At 45.4% G+C, this 22,640-nt stretch overlaps 1 protein-coding gene across 3 annotated transcripts in view; it reads right to left on the reverse strand.

The window, feature by feature from the left end:
- Positions 1–776: 776 nt before the first annotated feature.
- Positions 777–22,640, reverse strand: part of SYT1 (synaptotagmin 1) — a 1,132,258-nt gene continuing 1,110,394 nt past the window's right edge. For all 3 annotated transcript variants that reach the window (XM_078674249.1, XM_078674248.1, XM_078674247.1), the window contains exon 9: positions 777–3,888. In XM_078674249.1, coding sequence (XP_078530375.1) covers positions 3,682–3,888 — 207 coding nt within the window. In that variant the 3' untranslated portion in view covers positions 777–3,681. The remainder of the gene's footprint in view (positions 3,889–22,640) is intronic.

Here is a 22,640-nt window from a genome sequence, read left to right on the forward strand (position 1 = left end):
ACTGTCTGAAACTGTTCACAGTCCTTGATAGATTGCAGTGAGACTCAGGAAGACACACCACACAAACATAGTGGTAGTCATTACTTAATATCTCCCTCCCCCCAGCTGGGCAATTATCAGCTGCATATTTGTCAGAAAGAAGAGCGATGTGAAAGAATGCCAATAAGAATCAGGAGAACCAGATGTTTTTTCTCAGAAAATGATGCAAAAATACAGACAAAATACAAAGTTATCAAATTATGACAACCCCACAACCAAACGAAAAACATTTGTGTAAATAGCCAAAAATGATTTACAATAAAGCAATAGAAATTGCCTGTCAGCCTGCTAGACATAAAGGAATAGTGCATGCTTTTAAGGTTCTAGACACAGGTCCTAAAGGGGCAATATTGTTTTGTATACTAGGTGCTTTGTTTTTATTGGCGCACCATTTCCAGTGTTTTACACTGTAGAAGTGTTGTATTTATGTGGTGTTTCTCATGCAAATGTACTACTATGTTTCCATTTTGGCTGATTGAAAACAAACAGTAAATGTTGCTGTTAAGCATGGAAAATGTACTCTTTGATCATTGTTGCTTAGAAGCATGGTCATTTGTCTATAAAAGTTGTGTTCTGCGATCTTGCACCTGTGGAGATATTCTACCTTTATAAATATCAGAGGGCATCCAGTGGTGGAGGATCACCCAACAGTTGAGGGGATGTACCATTTGAACCGGAGGATGAGATGGACAAATTGTTAGACCTAAACCTGAAAATAACTGAGACACAGAGACATCAACAGGAAATAAAAGATTTTTATTGAATATTTGTGTAATATGTCAATTTATTTAACAACAATCATAAAACCCTACTGTGAAATTTACTACACATAGTGAAACAAAATGTTAATCACTTCATCAGAAATGAATGTTCACACAGCTAACTTTGTCGGCTCGCGGGCCACGAGCAATATGGCAGGAGAAATTACCCAAACATTTTTACAAGATACAGAGAAAACCCATACATAGAAACACTCAAGCAGGCAGTAAGTATACACAAAGGCAACTAGGATTTCTACAGCATCAGATTCGAATACTTCACACAGCTTTGTCAGAAAGGTACGTGTGGCTTCTTTGAGATGAAATGTTTTTTTGGCCACAGAGTAGGCTTGGTGGGCGCAGACTATGTTCCACTGGCTTCTACTTCTGTGGAGACATTCAGTCTGGTAGTGCACCAGGGATTGTAATTTACTAGGACTGGTATTTGTGAATACTAAGTACGCCCAGGCTGGATAGATGGAATTTTATTTTGATACATCTGGTGTTTTTCTCGATGGTCTGGGGCCTTGAAAATCTTTAGTGAAGGCTTACCTCAAAACTAAATTCAAAGTGATGTATTTTAGCATTTGGTACTTATTAGTTCCCTTTTCATTTTTTGGGGATATTTGACAAGGGCAACTAGTAGTACTTTTGCATCGACCTATATCCTTAACACAGCTGAATATGCTGAAGATATACCATGGTGCAAGTGACGACACAAAAGTGCTTTCACTCTTGCTGAAGATTCTATGGGGCAGAAGAACAGAAAAACGTGCAAAACCAGTGATTTTTAAAGTCTTTAAATAATTACGGAGTAACCAACAATCCTGACAAAATTATCAAATTAGTGCCTGTCACCTCTTAGATTGCCATGGTAGAACATAAAAATATTTCTGCCACTATTCAAATGATTTTCGATGATGATGTTTCCTACGAAATTGTATTTCTAAAGTTATAAAAGGGTAAAATAAAATACAAAGCCTAAACACCAACTTTCCCAGCCCTAGTTAGCCAATTTGTTGTGCTGTTTTTCTGTGCAGTTGAAAAGTCTTTACTTCAAATTATTTGAACCTCCCTCATTCACAGTCATTAAAATGCAAGTCTCCGAAGGGGGAGGCTTCAGATGAGCAATGAGGCTCCACTAGATGCACAAAGAGGAAGGAAAGACTGTATTTTAAAAGGATATTTTTGTCCATGAACAAATATTGCACAGTGCTCGACAAAACGCTGTGTGGTCAACCCACCCTAAATTACCCCCATGCTCTAACATAGCTCCCCAGTTCTGAATTGGTCCATCGTTATAATAGAACTGCTTGTGCTATGCTCCTCCTCGGCAGTGCGGTAGAAGGGAATGGTAGTAGTATACAATATCGCTACAGAATAAATTGATTGCTATCCACTGAGAAAACTACGTCTCTAAGCACACACGGCAGTCACAGTGATACACAGAGTCGTCCTTTCAGACGCTTATGGAATGACTAATAGTTTTTATCTAATAGTGCCATTTACTACAACATAACATTGAAACATTTAAAATCTCCTCCTAGATTGATCATCTAGTGTACACACGAGGGTGCTCCAGTTTGACAGAACGTGTTCTTTGTTTTTGACCCTTTTTGTAGTTTAAAGGACAAATTAGAACTCATGAGATACACATAGAATATAAAAAGGTCACTAGCTGTTTTGGCTTCCTTGAAGTGCATTAAGTATTATGGCTAAATAAGTTTCTTTTCTGGTGTAGTTACAATACGTCCCCTTTTGCCATGAACAACTAGTTTGTGTAATAAGTGCACACAGTCCTTTGAAACTTAATTGCGGTAACAAAACATTTGTTTGCAACAAGCTCAATGCAAAGTCACAAAAAATATAGAACATGAAATCACAAATTGACTTTAATAGGCGCACATTCTGTCCAATAAGGATGCCCACAAAATCTACACTTTGATGGGCAGTTGTAGCTTTTCACAAGTGCAGAATAAATAATGGAGGAAAAAAATCAACTTTTGCTTTCCTCCTCTACCTGACTTCTTCCTCGACACCCGCAAAAGTTTATTTATTGTCTAAGCAAGATGGCGCCATTGTTTCTCTATTTGCCTTTGTTGGCAGTCAGCAGCCCTGGCTGTATTACTCAGGTGCTTTCTCACATTCAAATGTGGAGCCACAAAATTCCCTTTTTTGAATATATACAGAAACACAATATACTGATTTGTGGCTACATTACATTGACGTGCGTTGTGGTGCTTCTCAGATCATGTAAGTTTGCCCTCAATAAGAGCCATACACCACTGGCGTTTGTTCCCCCTACAAAAAAGGGTGCAACACAAGCCTAACTGGCCATTTCAATGGTCCCAGTAAAAACATAGATTTAAATTGTTCTTTAACTTATCAGTGCAGCTCTACTAGTGCCGTACAAGTTGGAATTTTTCCTGGAATGCCGACGAACACAATATTTATCCTGTAATATTATAACAAGTCTCCTATATCTCAGTCAATTTACATAGTTTAAAATAGAACATCTTATTAAAAACACCTAGGTATGCACATATTAGGAAACGCTTACAACATACAAATACACATACTGAAAATAAATTATCAGCTTACTGGTATGTACAAAGGAGTGATACAATAAATAATTCCAGTCATGCTCTATCTACACATCATATTGCTTAAACGAAGATTTGGATGGCAGGACCATGAGGAAGTAACTTAGTCGAGAGGGCTATTTACTGTTGACTAGTTTTGCTAAATTAAGTAAGGATTTTAAGTATCACTGATCTGTCTGAGAGATACAGGAGTAATAAAAATGAAAGGACCGATTTCACTGAGGTATTTACATATATTGGCTAAAGAGTACTATGTGGACAGATGAAAAAGGCTTCTTTCCTTATTTCTTGACACTAAGCATCCCGTCTACCTCCTCCTCCGTCTGTAAGGTATGCCACTGGGCAATGGGTCGCCTTGGGTTGGCCAGCATGTCTGACCAGTGCCGCAGCTCTGCGCCAGTACTATTGTAGCCCACAAACACTTTGCCAATGGCGTCGTTCTTTCCAATCTTGTCATAGTCTAAAACAGTCACAACAACTTGCACTTTCTGAAAGAAGACAAGATAGGGAGAAGAAGTCAGTAACAGAATAAAATTAACTATATATAAGTTCACATTTATACAGCATATATTGTTTTTTAATATTCGCTCTTTTAATTTATTTTATAGCGAGGAACAAACCACTTCCATAAATTGGTAACTGACAGATTTAATGCATTTAAGAAGTTATTCCTTTCTCTACAAGCCTTACCATTACCTTTTCTTTCCTTTGGTTAACACTTCATCAGATTCATCAATATAATCAACACAATGCACATCGCTATTACAACAAGTGACCTGTTCCATTTGTCATTAGATGTGTCCTATTGTTGTCCCCCTCCAGCCTCTTTCTCCCCCAAATCTTGTGCCTTTGGGCAGAGAAAGTGTGTGCATAAGAGGTTTTAACCTTGAGGTAGAGATTTTCTTAACCAAATGGCACCAGATCAAAATGGAAAGAAACGCGAAAATGCACAAAACCAATTTCTGTTGTGATAATTGCCCTATCCATTTCTTTTGGCTTCATTCATATGAGACCAAGTGACAGCGGAGCACTTTAAAAATCCAATACACCCAACAATGACTCTCATATTGTACTGAAGACATCTACTCTGTTACTTTTGTAAGTTGATCTGTAATTAAAGACAGCCACTCCATTACATGTGGCCCTTCTCATAAATTGATGGCACCATTTTGGTTTCATGTTTCATGCGAGAACAGGTCTATCAGGTCCATTCCAGATGTCTGGCTTTCTTAAAAGGTAACATTTTGTATGAATATAGGTATGTGGTATTTTCATAGCACAAGCTTAACTGAAAGGCAGGGGATCACTCTACATGGTGAAGGTCAACGCTTACATTCAATGAATGATTGGTGCTGGGAATAATCATTAATTCAAAGATGTAAGGCTATATTTCGCTCAGTACCCTATATATAAAATGAAACAAAGTGGGAACCACTTCCACACAATTTAAACCCATTCCCAAAAAATGAGATCCACTCTCTCATGATACATGACACAAATGCTGCATTCAGATGGGTCACCTTTTTAATACCTCAATGAATATTAGCCATTCTGATGTTTATTTCAACTCTCTTTCCCATGAAATGCTCAGACTGATGTGTATGTTCTATTTTAACATCCTAGCTTACATTATTTTGAGTTTAGATTACTGAACCTAAGTAGAAATATTGTTATTTGACAACAAAATGAGTTTCTTTGTTGCAGCGCTCTCCCTATCTGTTTATAGTACCTTAGGGTGTTGAGAAGGTCTCTCTTGTTTTCTGTCCACGGTGGCCTTTCTTTTCATACTTAGAAGAAAACTATATTTAAAAAAATTCAATGGATCGGTAGCTGTAACCCAACCACAGATGTAGTTCAGCAAGGCTAAGTTAAGAATCCTGTCTCTCCACAAAATGCTGTCCAGCTTTTTCTTTAGTATTTATTACAGTAATAACCTGGGGTGTGAGAGAATAGGAAGAGTACCTTATTGCTACCAAATCGAACAGTACTATCTACCGCAACAGATCAGATCAGATCAAATAACTTTATTCGGTTATTCATAGTAACAACCATAAAAGTGCATTTCATAAACATACATTAACACATAAAATCCAAACATTATTAAAAGCAACATCTAGTACAAAGTCACAAGCAGTATAGACATTAAAAAATATAGGTTATATTAATTAAAAATATATCTATCAACAGCACAATTACCCCTCCATACTTTTCCTGAATTTAAGTGCTAATTTTAAAAAGCTGCATACAAATTAAGTGCAATCACAGCTTAAAAGTTGAAGGTAGTAAAGTGCTGGTTTGATTTGTGCAAAATTCAGCTGTTTGAGGCATGGTTTTAGATATAGCCTCCGGGGTACAGTGTAAAAGGGGCAGATGAAAAGAAAGTGTGCCAGGTCTTGCGGAGACTTTTCGTCGCAGCCGCAAGCTGGCAGCACTTGGCCACGATGGGCCCCCCTAGGTACGGCTAATAAAAGATGGAATATATCTAGGCGAAACCTCGTCAGCAAAAAGCGATCATAACCTGACAAAGGGCCATGACAGGTACGGTTCCATGCACGAAGATGTTTTTAATAGCACATATTTCCGAACACTGTCTTTCATTAGTTCGCCCTCCTCCCGGGCTAGATACCTAGATGTAGTAAAAGTCTTTTTCACAAAGATAACATCAGATTTAGTTATAGACGTTGGGGTTACAAAAAGATCGGGGCGCCCTAATTCAGAGAAACAGTTGCTGATGTATTTAATCCAAGGGACTTTGAACCTGTTATCCCATGTTAAAGCTTCTTGCAAGATTTGTTGTGTGAGGGGTATATCAGTATTTAGCCAACAGTTTAGCCAACAAAGTAAAGGATTTATGGCTATCCTGTCGCATAAATATGGCATGCCCAGCTCTTCATGCACTGAAAAATCTGTTCCCCTTGGGACCCTCAAGATCCGTTTTAAAAAACTATTTTCTGCAACCTCCAGGCCACCAGGGGAGGCATACCCCCATAACTTGCTTCCATAACATGCAATAGCAATACTCTTGGCTTGGTAAAGTTGAAGCAGTGCGGCCACTGGACGGTTACCCATTTTGCTTGCAAAGTCAAGTATTGCTGCATTTGATCTGGTTATCTCGCCCGTTTTCCTCTCTACTGCAGGTCCCCAATTTAATTGATAGTCAAAGAGGACACCAAGGTACGAAAATGTTTTAGCTACAGGTATTTTTTCGACGTTGACGTTAAAAGAATTTGGCTTTTTTTTTTCTTGGCCTACCTTCATGACATATGATTTTGAGTTATTTATACTCAGGTCCCAGGACTTCATAAAGGCGTGGAAAGAGTTTAACAGAGTTTGCAGGCCAATTGCAGTCCTGGATATCAAGACTGCGTCATCTGCATAAAGCAGGACCGGTAGGCCTTTCCGTCCGACATAGGGGCAATCTGCTCCTGTACTTAAAAGATGCTCTTCCAAGTCGTTGATGTATAAATTGAAGAGGAATGGAGCTAAGATACACCCTTGTCGGACGCCCCGATGAATTCCAAAGTCCCTCGTTACTTTTAGGTCTTGTGTGTAACGGACATTTGCTCTTGTGTCGGAATGCATGTCGGCTAACAAGTTAATCAAACTCTGCTCCACTCCCATTTTTACCATGGCATCCCATAGCCTACCACGGTCTACACAATCGAAAGCCGACGATAGGTCCATGAATGCCATGTGAATTGTACCTTGCCGGGCCATAGTGTATTTTCCTATAATCATATACAGGTTCAGACACTGGGTAACTGTTGAGTGACCAGGCCTGAAGCCGTATTGAACCGGGGAAATTATATTATTTTCATCTGCCCATGCTGTTAGCCTGTTTAAAATTACACCCCCACTACTTTCACTACAGAATTAATTAAGGATATTGGTCTGTAGCAGTGGGGGCTATTACGGTCACTTTTTTAAACACAGGTATTATGGTGGAGATCCCCCACGACTTTGGGCAACTAAAGGCCGCTGCTGCGTTCACTACAGCGGTGAGAACAGGAGCCCATAGTGATGGACAAGATTTAAAAAGATCTGGGGGAAGGCCATCAGGCCCTGGGGCCTTATTACAGGTTAAGCCTTGAATTCCTTTTTCAACCTCATTAATTGAAAAATGCAAAAAATTCTCCTTAGGAGTGACAAAACTATGCTCAGCTTGTGGCTCGTTGCTTTTAAAAATGGTACTAAAATAGGTGACCCAATCCTCCTCTGGGATATTTGTGCCAAGAACGGTATTACTTGGATGGTCAAACAAGGGTTTATTAATAATATCCCAGAACTTGGCACTATTACCCAAAATTTTGGGATCCAGAAGGGACTCCCAAGTACTTGCCTTTACCTCTTTTTTTGTGTCGCAAGTGATTTATTATAATTGGCGCGCATAACCTTAATACAGGCCGGATCTCTGGGTCTAGTTTTTAGGGCAGGCTTAAGGTCTCGACTAGCTTTAGAACAGGAGTGATCAAACCATTTTGGATTACTGCCAGCATGCCCATTTGCTGGCACCATTAACAAAAACCCTACTGTTGATACAACCCCATCAAATGCAGACAGGGTTTGTAGAGGGGATGATGTAGGTGATAAACAAAGTGAAAGATCAGAACTACATAGGTTATTAATTGAGACGTACAGGCTATCATGGTTCACCAATGTCCATTTCAAGCGACGCTTTCCGTTTATACACTTTAAAGACCCAAGGCCTTTGCGTTGCTTTCGCATTTCAAGGATGCCTCCACCCAGTTTAATAGAGATTGGGTTATGATCGCTATGAATATTCATTTGAATACAAAAATCTGAGGCAAAGTTGGCAAAGTCAGCAGATAATAGGATATGATCTATGTATGATCCGTTTATGTTGCCTTTATACGTAGGGACGTGAAAAAGTGTATGCTCCGCCATCACAGACATGGCTGCCACTAGATTGTTTTCGTTCATCAAGGTGTTAAGTTGGGTTCCTCGCCGAGAGTGATCAAAGTGAAAGCCTTCCTGGCTATTACACCCCAAATGTCCCATGGGCGTCACTCCTGGGTTCCCACATGGATGGGTGTTAAAGTCACCTGCAATCAATATGTGGCGCGGCAAATTCCCCACATTGGCTCTCAGAAAGTCGCACAACTGTAGTAAATTGCACTCTCCATGTTGATTCACTGCATTATAGAAGTTGATCAAAATCAGAGTATATTTGCCCCTCTTTAACTCTAGGACTTGGATATTCCTATTGCCTAAGTGGCGATTGTTTATTTTACAAATGAGAGCCAGATTAATGTAAGTTGCCAGGCCACCCTTTGCTCTTCCACTACTCGATGGTTCAGCTGGCGTGAAGAAACTTTGATATCCCTCGATGTGGTTATTTTTCCCATCTACCAACCATGTTTCTTGGAGGCATATCACTGCATGTTGCTTGACAACGAAGCTGGCCCCTGTGCCTGCTTTATGCACCTCCTGGTGCGGGCGCGGCATCAGCGGTGCGCGCCGCCGCTTTGCCTGCCGGGAGTTGTGGTCCCGGGGCGGCGGCGCGAAGAATGGCGTTTTGCTGACTCTTGGCCGGTGGCGGCGTTTACCGTGACCCTCTGGACTCTTGGCAGTGGCGGCGATCCCTCAGGTAAGGTTTGCGCGGTGCTCCCCACTCCGCCGGCCCCTGCGCCTGCTTTATGCACCTCCTGGTGCGGGCGCGGTGTCAGCGGTGCGCGCCACCGCTTTGCCTGCCGGGAGTTGTGGTCCCGGGGCGGCGGCGCAAAGAATGGCGTTTTGCTGACTCTTGGCCGGTGGCGGTGTTTACCGTGACCCTCTGGACTCTTGGCAGTGGCGGCGATCCCTCAGGTAAGGTTTGTGCGGTGCTCCCCACTCCGCCGGCCCCTGCGCCTGCTTTATGCACCTCCTGGTGCGGGCCCGGCGTCAGCGGTGCGCGCCGCCGCTTTGCCTGCCGGGAGTTGTGGTCCCGGGGCGGCGGCGCGAAGAATGGCGTTTTGCTGACTCTTGGCCGGTGGCGGCGTTTACCGTGACCCTCTGGACTCTTGGCAGTGGCGGCGATCCCTCAGGTAAGGTTTGTGCGGTACCGCAACAGCAAAATTACAAGGTTTCTCCCACAGCTGAATGTATGTCTCTATTTTGCTTGATGGTAAATTCATATTTGTTGCAAGCATTCCTACTTGGGAAACATCGTTTGTAACGCACGCGTTACAATGCGTGTCATTACAACAAATGTTTTAAATCGCATAATCCATTACAACGCATTCCCCAAAGTAGCGCCCCAGCGAAGTTAGAATAGTAATTGCATTGTAATGGATTATGAATTGTAATGACATGCGTTGTAATGACATGCGTTGTAATGGATTTTGCGATGTAAAAAATGTGTTGTAATACGCGTGCGTTGTAAAGTGTCATATTCTGCCTACTTACCCCAGGTTAAATTTCAGGCCCAAATATATATCCGTTAACCGAATCCCATGGAGTATCAAGGGGTTGTGATGAACGGGATGAGGTTAGGAAGCCTTGGATTCATTGGCAAACTTGCTCATTCTGTGCTTATATATGTGTTTTTTTACGTCTAGCTTGATAATCGGACTATAGCCAAAAAGAACAATTTAAGCACTTTTAACTAGGGCAGATCTTGGCACTGGTACTGTAAAAGGTAACCTGCATACAACAACAATCTAATCACACTGTACTAATGACAACAGCAAAGGTTTCATGGATACTGTAAACAACATAGCTCAACCTGGTCTTTATTTCAAGTCATAATGGAAGCATTCCAGTTAGTAAGTAGGGACAAAACTCATTAAGCTTCCCACAATGCAATTATTTTCATTAGTGGCAATCACACATGTGTTAAGACCTCATTCAAATGTAAACATTCTACCCAGTAATATGCCTTATTAGCAATCAGGGTTTAAAGGCTTTTCCTTTTTCCCCTAGAGGCCCATATTCCTTTTAATAATCTCCTCATGTTACCTGCCACCACCGTGATTGCAAAAAAGGCACTAGTAGTCTGGGCACATGATTATACTTCAGTGCTTTTAAACAACAGATTGTGGAGAGAGATCCCGCAGATTGATCCTTACTTGATATGTTGATCAATTGTATCACTAAATGTGCCATTATTTGAAAAACGGTCCACTATCTATTCTGGCATCCTAAAACTTAAAAAAATAAATTCAAATTGAGGCTTTGCAAGAAAATCGTATGAGCCACACACCCTCTCAAAAGTACTGTAAATCTTTATTTATTGTGAAAGCGTATATGCAGATTTTCCCATTAAAAATCTTAAAATCATAGATCATCTTCAAATCACCTATCTTCCTGCTGATTGAAAGGATCTGTGATGACAGATTTCAGTTGTGGGTATCTTTTAAGTTTGAGTCAACGTCTTGTAGTACATTATGATAACATTTCCTCATGAGTTCTTTCAGATGTTGTAATGTAATTGATCTTTCTCTTTCTTATATTCTTAATCATGCTGCTTGTGTAAGTCACCTAAACTGGTCTACCAACCCTACTATTTGTTAAGGTACATGGTTATACTGTTAGCTAATTGAAACTCTTTATGTATAATGAGAAACCAGTATAAACAAGCATGTGATGATAATGCATAATTGAAAAATATTTTCATTTCAATGTTAAATTATAAAATGTATTCGGAAGTCCGAGCCTAGAAGTCACACTCCCTTGTATATATGCATGGATTGGCAGCAATGAATAATTCAACATTAAAGACTTGTGCTTAGCCGATTAGAGCATGTACCTATTTCAACTATTATAAATTCTTCTCATCCTATTTAGACAATTATATATTCTGTGTAAAAACTTTACCTTCTTATAAGTGTTCTGTTAGAACTGGGGGTCTCTAGATGGCAGAGGTAGGTAAAACTGTCCAAATAGGGACCCTTGCTTCTAGTCAGGGTAAGGAGGAAACCCTCTGAGATAACCCCTGCTCACCCTCTAGGTAGCTTGGCACAAGCAGTCAAGGCTAATCAGAAGGAAATGTGTAAAGTATTTGTACCAACACTCATAGTAACACAGTGAAAACACCACAAACTGACTCCACAACAGTTTAGAAGAATAAAGATATTTAATCTAAACTACACAAGACCAAAACTACAAAAATCCAACATACACAGTTCAAGAATATCGTTTCAAAAGAGTTCTTAAGGTTGCGATAAAATAATCCACAGATGCGTGAAAAGTTCAAAGTTGCATCATGCTTAGCCAACAGTACCTTTAGTTGCGACAAAGTTCCAAAAGCAGAAGCTGGTGCGGTGGAAAACAAGCGATGCGTTGCTCCTGAGACCTTGGAGAGGCGATGCGACAAACCCGCTGCAGCAGCGGGCGTGGTGCGACGAATCCGGTATGTATGGGGCAGATGGCCACTTGTATGGATTCCGGTGCGTAGGTTCCGTAGGAAGTTTGTTCTCGCAAAGGCACGATGCGACGATCTCGTAGGGGCTGCGACGATCTCCAGGGCAACTATGCGCGATCCAGCGGCGATCTCTCTCTCACTGCTCCTCGATGCGATGGATGTGTGACGATGTTCGCAGCGACGTGATGCAATCCACAAGCAAGCGGTGCGGCGATCTCACCCTGCGGCGACACACTCTGCGACGACACTCGCTGCGATGTTAGTCTTCCCACACCGGTCTGGTGCGTCCCGCAAACGAAGGATGCAACAGTCGCTGCAACGATCTTGGCCTTCGTAGCGGCGGGAATTTCCTCGCACTGTCGGGGATGCGTTCCGCAGCGAGCGATGCAATAACTTTTCTGTAGCAAAGTCTTTAAAGCTTGATTTCCAGCTTCCCAACACAGGTACAACTTCCAGAGGCACCACACATGGGCCACACACTCCAGGAAGGACATAACTCTCTCAGTAGAGCTCAGGGGAAGCTGGGGGGTGAAGTCCTTTTGTTCCTGGGACTTCAAAAACAGGGAGCCAGCTCTTCTCAGGCCCTTGGAGATTCCTTCAAGCAAGGGTACACAGCACAAAGCAAAGTCCTTCCCCTCTCCTTGGCAGCAAAGCAACAGCAGGGCAATCCAGCAGAGCAACAGCTGGACAATCTTCCTTCTTCAGTTTCAGCTTTCTCCTTGGCAGAGGTTCCTTCTTGATTCCAGGATGATCTAATTTTCTGTAGTCAGGGGTCCTGTTCTTATACCCCTAAAAGTATGTGTTCCCTTTGGGCAGGAGGGCTCTGAGCCCGGTCTGAACCAGTTCTGGGTGTTCCTTGAGCACTTTGTTTTCCTGCATTCTCCTTTCCTTTCAGAGTGAGGGGTAGGGTCATCAGCCGCCCAGCAGGAGGTGGAGCAAGCATTGTGGAAGGCAGGCACAGCCCTTTTCAGGCACAGGTGCTATCTCCTCCCACCACGCAAGTTGCAAATGCAGTCATACAGCCTAGGGCTGACTCAGCCAGCCTCCTGGGGAATCCCCAGCCCCTGTCACTCTCAAACCAGACAGTCAATACACAAACAGGCCAAGGTACACAGAAATGTTAGAGAAGAGAACAGCAACTTTCTAAAAGTGCTATTCTCAAACACAGGAGTTAAAAACCACCTTTCCTAAAAGATGTGTTATTAAATTCTGAGTTCAGGGATACCAGACTTTTATCTCCTATCTTGCTCCTATGGGAAGATATGCTGGCAGCCTCTGTAGCCAGCATCCCCCATGATAGCCTATGGAGCAAGATAGCCTTGCAGCAGTGAAAAACAAAAATGGCTGTAATTCACTACCAGAGCATGTCACCTGCACAAGTACATGCTCTACCTTTCACATACACTGCACCCTGCCCAAGGGGGTACCTTGGGCCTTCCATAGGGTTGACCAATGTGCACAGAAAGGGAAGGGTTAGGCCTGGTCAGTGGGGACACTGACCAGAAGGACATGGCAGTTCACAGACTGCACACAGGCACTGCGGTGGCAGGCCTGAGACACCATTTTAGGGCTACTCACGAGGTTGGCACAATTAGTGCTGCAGGCCCACTAGTAGCATTTGTCATCACCAGCCAAGGCACACCCAGTGCACTTTACTAGGGACTTCATGGTGATACAAATATGCCAATCATGTATATCCAATCACAATATCAATTTACACAGGGAGCACTTACACTCTGACACTGATCAGCAGTGGCAGAGTGTCCAAAGCATCTAAACCAGCAAAAACTAAATCCAGCACAGCATAAAAAATACAGGAGGTAGAGGCCAAAAAGACAGGGGAAACCACGCCAAAGATGTCAGGTCTAACACGTGTCCCCTCCAGCTGAAAGTGGGGAGAACTGCCCATCCTCTTGGGAGTTCTCTTCACTAAGGCGGAAAAATCTAGACAGACCATCAGCGTTGGCGTGTTCTGTACCAGGGCGGTGTTCCACCGTAAAGTCCATTCTCTGTAGGGAGATGGACCACCTCAACAGTTTTGGGTTCTCACCCCTCATCTGCATCAACCATCTGAGGGGGCTGTGGTCTGTCTGAACACGGAGGTGGGTCCCAAAAAGGTAGGGCCTCAGCTTCTTCAGGGCCCAGACCACAGCAAAAGCTTCCCTTTCAATTGCACTCCACCTCTGTTCCCTGGGGAGTAGCCTCCTACTAATGAAAGCCACAGGCTGGTCCCAGCCCTCCTCAGTGATCTGTAAGAGTACTGCTCCCACACCATGCTCTGAAGCGTCTGTCTGCACTATGAACTCACTGGAGAAATCAGGTGCCTTGAGCACCGGTGCTGTGCACATGACAGTCTTCAGGGTATCAAAAGCAGTCTGGCAGGCTTCGGTCCAGTTCACTTTTCTGGGCTGCTTCTTGGAAGTCAGCTCTGTCAGGGGGGCAACGATGGTGCCATATCCCTTGACAAACCGTCTGTAATACCCGGTGAGACCTAAAAAGGCTCTCACCTCTGTCTGGGTCTTGGGGGGCTGCCAAGCCAGAATGGTATCAATCTTTGCCTGTAGGGGAGCCACCTGGCCGCTCCCCACCTGGTGTCCCAAATACACCACAGATCCCTGCCCTATCTGGCACTTGCTGGCCTTGATAGTGAGGCCTGCCCTTTGCAGAGCCTTCAACACTTCACAGAGGTGTTGCAAGTGTTCCTCCCACGTGGAGCTGAACACAGCAATGTCATCCAGGTATGCGGCGCTGAATTCCTCCAGCCCGGTCAGTACCTGGTTAACCAGTCGCTGGATGGTGGCAGGGGAATTCTTCAACCCAAAGGGCATGACTCGGAACTGGAAGTGCCCCTCTGGCGTTGAGAATGCCGACCTCTCTTTGGCCCCATCATTTAAGGCAATCTGCCAGTACCCAGAAGTCAAATCAAATGTACTGAGGTACTGGGCAGCTCCCAACCGATCCACAAGCTCATCAGCTCTGGGGATGGGGTGTGCGTCAGTCTTCGTGACCGCATTGAGCCCATGGTAGTTCACACAAAACCTGAGTTCTGGAGTGGTACCCGGGGCAGCAGCATTTGGTACTAAGATCAATGGGCTAGCCCAGGGGCTGCTGGAGGGCTCAATCACCCCTAGCGCCAACATCTTGGAAACCTCTTCCTTGATGCTGGCCCTGACCTTGTCAGCTACCCTGTAAAATTTCTGTTTCACAGGCAGACTATCTCCAGTGTCCACATCATGGACGCACCAATTGGTGACACCTGGGGTCAGGGACACCAGGGTGGAAAACTGACCCAACACCTGGCAACAGTCCCTTTGCTGTTCTGGGGTCAGGGTGGGCGAGAGGACCACACCATCCACTGACCCGTCTTGCTCCTTAGCTGCCAGGAGGTCAGGGAGAAGATCGCTATCCTCTTCTGCTCCAGCATCTGTAGCCATGAGCATGGTCACTTCAGACCTCTCAAAGTGTGGTTTGAGGCTGTTCACATGCAAGACTCTCAGACGCTGCCTGGGAGTCTTCAAGTTAACCAGGTAGGTTACTTCGCTCTTGCATTCCACCACCTCATATGGCCCAGTCCACTTGTCTTGGAGCGCACAAGGCTCCACTGGCGCCATCACCCACACTTTCTGCCCAGGTTGAAATTCGACCAGAGTGGTATTCTGGTCATACCATCTTTTCATTTCTTCCTGGCTAGCTTCCAGGTTCTCCTGAGCGAGCTTCCTGAAGCGTTGTGTCTGGTTGCGGATGGCCAGCACATAGCTGAACACATCCTGGGGGGTCTTCCCACGGGATTTCTCCCACCCCTCCTTCACCAGTGTGAGAGGTCCTCTAACAGGTTGGCCATACAGGAGTTCAAAGGGACTGAACCCTAAGGACTTCTGAGGCACTTCCCTGTAGGCAAACAGCAGGCATGGAAGAAAGACGCCCCACTTCCGTCTCATGGGCTCCGATACGCCCATAATCATACCTTTTAGGGTGCGGTTAAACCTTTCACCAACCCATTCCCTTGAGGGTGGTAAGGAGTGGTGAACTTATAAGTTACCCCACACTCCTCCCACAGAGACTTCATGTACCTAGAGATGAAGTTGGTACCCCAGTCGGAGACCACCTCTTTGGGGAATCCCACACGGGAAAAGATCCCCATCAATGCACGGCCCACCACGGGTGCTGTGATTGTCCTGAGAGGGGCTGCTTCCAGGAACCGGCTGGCATGGTCCACCAAGACCAGGATGAACCTGTTGCCTAAGGCTGTCTTGGGATCCAGGGGCCCCACGATGTCGATGCCCACCCGCTCAAAAGGGGTGCTCACCACAGGAAAGGGTTGGAGGGGTGCCTTGCACTTCACTCCAGTCTTGCCACTGGCCTGACATGTTTGGCAAGACCTACAAAAGGAACCAACGTGCTTCCTAATCTGGGGCCAGTGGAAGTGGGTGACAAGCCGGTTTACGGTCTTGTCTTCCCCCAGATGTCCTGCGAGAGGCACATCATGAGCCAGACCCATTAGGAAGTTCCTGAAGCGCAGGTACCACCAGCACATGGGCTACACCGGGCTCAGCAAACTTAGGCTTGCTATATAACAAGTCATCTTCCCAGTAGATAAAATTATCTCTGGCCGCTCCACCTGCTGCCTGGTCTGCAGCCTGTTGCTGCATACCAATGAGAGAAGGGCACTCTTTCTGCTCCTTGCAGAAATCCTCCCTGGAGGGCCCACCTTCTTGCTGCCAATGGGTCAGCTCAGGTAGGTCGCCCAGTTCGGCCACCTGTTCCCCCGTAGGTTCCAGGGCATCCCCCTCAGGGTCTGCTTCCTCCTGGACCGTGGAACGGCTGGGGCTGGTTTCCCGCGCCCTCTGCCCCTTCCTCTCCTGGCAGGTCTCTGGGCCACTGTTTCAGGCTCCAGTTCTGCTGAATCACCCCTACTGGCTGCCATAGCGGGCGTGGTCACACAGATCCACGCAGGCAACCCCAACATCTCCAAATGAGTTTGGTGTTCTACATCCTTCCATGGAGAACTCTCCAGGTCATTACCTAGCAGACAGTCTACAGGCAAGGCGTCACTGACTACAACTTCCAAAAGACCAGGGACTCCCCCCCACTCAAAGGGAACACATGCCACTTTGCAGAGGCACACTGTACTGTCAGCTGCAACTACGGGGCGGAGTACATTGGGGATACACTGCTCTTCAGACACCCACTGACACCTCACGGATGACACACTGGCTCCTGTGCCACTCAGAGCCTCTATCTCCCTCCCATTAACGGTTACCTTCTGCCCATATTTCTTAGTGTTAAGGCGCAGTAAGGTTTCCTGGGCCATCTCTTGGTCTCCTAAAGAGACAAGGGACATAGCTGCTTGCCCCTCCTCCCCACTAGAAATTAAATCCCCTTCCAAAGCTACACTTGCTAACCCTGGGGCCGGAGCACCAGTGGGTGCTGGGGGTCTCTTGGGGCACCGGTTGATAACATGTCCCACCTCATTGCAGTGAAAGCAGGTAGGGGGACCTTTGTTGTCCCTGGGGTCTCGGTTGTCCCGCCTGCCCCTAGGGGGCCATGGCTGCCTAGGTCTGGGGGGTTGGGATTCCTTCTCCTGGGAACTATTTTGGGGCCCTTGTGAGAACTCCTTTTGGTTACCCTTGTCCCCCCCACTTTTCTGCTGGGGACCCTGCCCACCTTTGGCTGTGGTACCCACAATTCCTCTGTGGACCCTGGTACTGGTCCAGCAGTCCGCCTCCTTAGCAAGCTCAATGGGGTCTGTCAGCTTGCTGTTTAAAAGATGCTGGCGCAGCTCTGGAACACAAAGACTACTCAAGTGCTCCCAACTAATTATATACAGCAACCCCTTGTAATCAGTTACTTTGCTGCCCTTCATCCAACCTTCCAGTGCACACGAGTACACATTCACACACTCCATCCAAGTCTAAGACTCTTTCTTCTTAGAGTTTCTAAACTACAGTCTGTACTGCTCTGGAGTAAGTCCATACCTGACACATAGGGCCTCCTTCATATATGGGTAGGTCATGGCACCTGCTAATTCTAAGGGCTCTAGAGCACTCCTCCCAGAAGCCTCAAAATGTTTCCAGAGGCCCGCACCCAATGCTGTTCAGGCACACCATTCATTCTCAATCCAATCTAGTATGAAGTAAACCAGGCATAAATATCCTCACTCCTATTGTAATTCTGTACCAGATCCTTGGGAATATATACTTTACCCCCATGCACTGGCTGTGCGCTGCCACCATTTGAACTGGCATCCACCTCCTTGGCTTTAAGATACAGTTCTCTCATGCTCAACTCATGAGCCAAAAGCAATTTATTTTCCTCCAGGGCACGGGCATTTTAATTTTCCTCCACCGCCCTTTCTTTCTCCATCTCCAATTGCTTCATTTTCAACTTCAGGACTTCTAAGTCATGTTCTCTCACTCTTTGGTTTTCCTTTAACTCTTCCTGAGTGAAACCTCTACTGGAATCGTTGCTGCCAGGCCTTGAGCCTACTCTGCTCACTGGCAAATCTGTGACTTGAAAACCATTCCCTGCACTTGCATCATTTCCCTCTTGTGCCTCCCAATGGGCCTTTAAGATTCTCTGCAACTCCTCTTTCCTGGCGTTGTTCTTTATGGGGCACTCAAACTTTCTGCAGAATTGCTTAAGCTCATCAACTTTGTAGGAATACAAATCCTCAATGACAAATTCCAATTCTATTCCTGCCTCCTTACTGGGTGCCTTTCCATTCACAGACATGATGCTTTGAAGAGTTACTCAAAAATAGAACCAACCAAAAAAACAGTAGTATGCGTTGGCTTAGTGGTCTGCACTCACTAGTGATGTACACCAATCACCGTGGGTCTAGTACAAGTACAAGTTAAAATCCCCACCGCTGACCAACAATGTTAGAACTGGGGGTCTCTAGTTGGCAGAGGTAGCTACCACTGTCCAAATAGGGACCCTTGCTTCTAGTCAGGGTAAGGAGGAAACCCTCTGAGATAACCCCTGCTCACCTTCTAGGTAGCTTGGTACGAGCAGTCAAGGCTAATCAGAAGGCAATGTGTAAAGTATTTGTACCAACACTCACAGTAACACAGTGAAAACACCACAAACTGACTCCACAAAAGTTTAGAAGAATAAAGGTATTTAATCTAAACTACACAAGACCAAAATGACAAAAATCCAACATACACAGTTCAAGAATATGGTTTCAAAAGAGTTCTTAAGGTTGCGATAAAATAATCCACAGATCCTTGAAAAGTTCACAGTTGCGTCACGTTTAGCCAACAGTACCTTTAGTTGTGACAAAGTTCCAAAAGCAGAAGCTGGTGCGGTGGAAAACAAGCGATGCGTTGCTCCTGAGTTCTTGGGGAGGCGATGCGACAACCCCGCTGCAGCAGCGGGCGTGGTGCGACGAATCCGGTCTGTATGGGGAGGAAGGCCACTTGTATGGATTCCGGTGCGTAGGTTCCGTAGGAAGTTTGTTCTCGCAAAGGCACGATGCGACGATCTCGTAGGGGCTGCGACTATCTCCGGGGCGATGATGCGTGATCCAGTGGCGATCTCTCTCTCGCAGATCCTCGATGCGATGGCTCTGCAGCGATGTTCGCTGCGACGTGATGCGATCCACAAGCAAGCGGTGCGGCGATCTCACCCAGCGGCGACAGGCTCTGCGACGACAGTCGCAGCAATGTTAGTCTTCCCGCACCGGTCTGGTGCGTCCCGCAAACAAAGGATGTGACGGCTCTGGCAGCGGCAACAGGCGCTGTGACGATCTCGGCCTTCGTAGCGGCGGGAATTTCCTCGCACTGTCGGGGATGCGCTCCGCAGCGAGCGATGCGATAACTTTTCTGTAGCAAAGTCTTTAAAGCTTGATTTCCAGCTTTCCAACACAGGTACAACTTCCAGAGGCACCACACATGGACCACACACTCCAGGAAGGACAGAACTCTCTCAGTAGAGCTCAGGAGAAGCTGAGGGGTGAAGTCCTTTTGTTCCTGGGACTTCAAAATCAGGGAGCCAGCTCTACTCAGGCCCTTGGAGATTACTTCAAGCAAGGGCTCACAGCAAAAAGCAAAGTCCTTCCCCTCTCCTTGGCAGCAAAGCAACAGCAGGGCAATACAGCAGAGCAACAGCTGGACAATCTTCCTTCTTCAGTTTCAGCTTTCTCCTTGGCAGAGGTTCCTTCTTGATTCCAGGATGATCTAATTTTCTGTAGTCAGGGGTCCTGTTCTTCTACCCCTAAAAGTCTTTGATCCCTTTGTGCAGGAGGGCTCTGAGCCCGGTCTGAACCAGTTCTGGGTGTTTCTTGACCACTTTGTTTTCCTGGCTTCTCCTTTCCTTTCAGAGTGAGGGGCGTCAGCTGCCAAGCAGGAGGTGGAGCCAGCATTGTGGAAGGCATGCACAGCCCTATTCAGTCCCAGTGCTATATCCTCCCACCATTCAAGTTGCAAATGCAGTCATGCAGCATAGGGTTGACTCAGCCAGCCTCCTGGGGAACCCCAGCCCCTGACACTCTCAAACCAGACAGTCAATACACAAACAGGCCAAGGCACACAGAGAGGTCAGATAAGAGAACAGCAAGTTTCTAAAAGTGATATTCTCAACCACAGGAGTTAAAAAACACCTTTCCTAAAAGATGTGTTATTAAATTCTGAGTTCAGGGATACCAGACTTTTATGTCCTATCTTGCTCCTATGTAAGAGGCCCATAACACGTTTCTGCATTGTTCGAGGATCTTTCTCTTTGGGTTCTTCTATTATTTTTGAAGCTCGGGATCTGCTTTCTATACCCAGAATGTTGTGATCAACTGGTGCTAAGTTTGGGGATATAGGGTTTGAATTTGTCAGGGCGGGTGTCGCAATTCCACTTTGGATTATTATTCTGGGGGTTAATGGAATCTGCTGAACAGATTCATTGGACTAAACAGATTCTTTGGGCTGTATAGTGTTTGCGTCTTTATACATTGGAAATTGCGTGGGATCAAGTGACAACCGCCTTTCCGTCAGTTGGATTTTGTGTGTCAGCAGAGATTCTGCTCTAATTAAAAGCATCTAAGGTGCCTACAGCATTTCGCGTTTACTCATGCTCCTTAACTATGTGAGCAACAATGGGTCAACAGTACAAGAGGAAGAACGAGGGAAGCTAAACAAACACTACAGGATTATGAAGTTTTAAAAAAACTGTAAAACTGTATGATCAATCTTACCAAATAGTTATATTACAGCCCCAATATCACAGAGGGGTGGCACAGCCAAGCCTCTTCCAGTCCCTGATGTTGCTGCCTACTGTCAATCAAGCACCTCAGCTCACGCTACACTACTTTTTGACACCTGTGGCCTGTTATCAACTAAACAATGGGTCAAGCAGCAGAGAACTAGAGCGGGATACTAACTGCCCCGAGGTCACCCCCGCCCCAACGTGACTAGCCCGTTTTCTATTCAATGTAAATAACAATACATTCCACAGTTCCTTGGGACTCCACAGTTCACAGTGCGGGCGCTTTCTAATGTCAGTAGAGTGTCACTCGGGTGGGCTGGGTACTGTAACGATGAGGCGGGCACAATAATTAGGGAAAGTCTTACCCGCTGGTGCTTCTAAGTCACAGTCACAGCCGCCAAGGGGGGTGGCCCTGCCCTGCCTCTTCCTGTCGAAGACAGGTGGAGGATGGGCCCGCCTTTGGCCCAGGCTTTGCCCGGGTGCGTCCCGGGCATGCTCGCGTACATCCCATGCCGCGGGAGTATGGCGGTGCTCTTAACGCACCTCCTGGCACAGAAGCGGCATCACTGGGTAAGCGGGCTCCGGGGATTCTGGGGAATGTAGTCCCCGGTCATCCGTTCCCCTCATGGTGCTGGATTTGCGGCAGTGGAAGGCCGTTCCCCTCACAGCAGTAGGTAGGAGAGATGGGCAAGGTGGCCGTTCCCCTCACGGCATCAGTAGATACTACAGGCTGGCGTCCCATGCCGTGGGAGTGTGGCGGTGCTCTTAACGCACCTCCTGGCGCAGTTGCAGCGTCACTGGGTGTGAGGGCGAAGGGGATTCTGGGGGATGTAGTCCCCCAGTCAGCCTTCCCTTCATGGCGCTGGATTTGTGGCAATGGAGGGTTGTTCCCCTCACGGCGCTGGATTTGCGATAGTGGAAGGCCGTTCCCCTCACGCAGTAGGTAGAAGAGATGGGAAAGGTGGCCATTTCCCTCACGGCAGCAGTAGATACTGCATGTCTGACTCAATATTCTATCCAAGTTTCCCAAAATTTAAACAATTGTGTGTTATAGAATGCATAAATAAATATGAAAAAAGAATGATGGAATACAGACAAAATGGTGAGAGTCAACTGTTGATTTGTGGTAGCCTCCGGTCTTGAAATAAATGGCAATTCTCCAAATTTTATGAACAGAAAATCAAGATTTCATTAAAGGCACAGAGGCTAACATTATCTTACCTGCCAACCCCGTCCCCCCGAAAAAGAAGAATAGTAAAAAAAGGAAGCTACAAAATAAAATGGTGGAATGTATGGGAAGAACATAGTGGGAGTTGAAGTTTTTGAAGGTATTCAAGTATTAACATTTTTGAATTCTACAGGTGAAACTTAAATAACGTTTGATACATGTTGATTTTGTTGTTTATTGTTTTAGAGTCACAATGAAAAAGGATGAAGAGGATTGGTAGCTGTATATGGACAGGTAATAGATAAAAAAGGATATCTGCTCAAGATGAATAGTTTACCACATTTAAAGAGGATGAATGTTCTGTGAAGAGACTATTTATGGACTATAGAGCTCTGGTTCTATGTTGATGTTGTATTGTATGAAAGCTATTTAAAGGTACTGCAGGAGTGGCAATTAAAGATTATTTATTGCACAATGTTAGCCTCTGAGTCTTTAATGAACGTTTTGATTCTCTG

This window comes from Lissotriton helveticus, chromosome 1_1, assembly GCF_964261635.1.
Source record: "Lissotriton helveticus chromosome 1_1, aLisHel1.1, whole genome shotgun sequence".
NCBI classification, from domain to species: domain Eukaryota; kingdom Metazoa; phylum Chordata; class Amphibia; order Caudata; family Salamandridae; genus Lissotriton; species Lissotriton helveticus.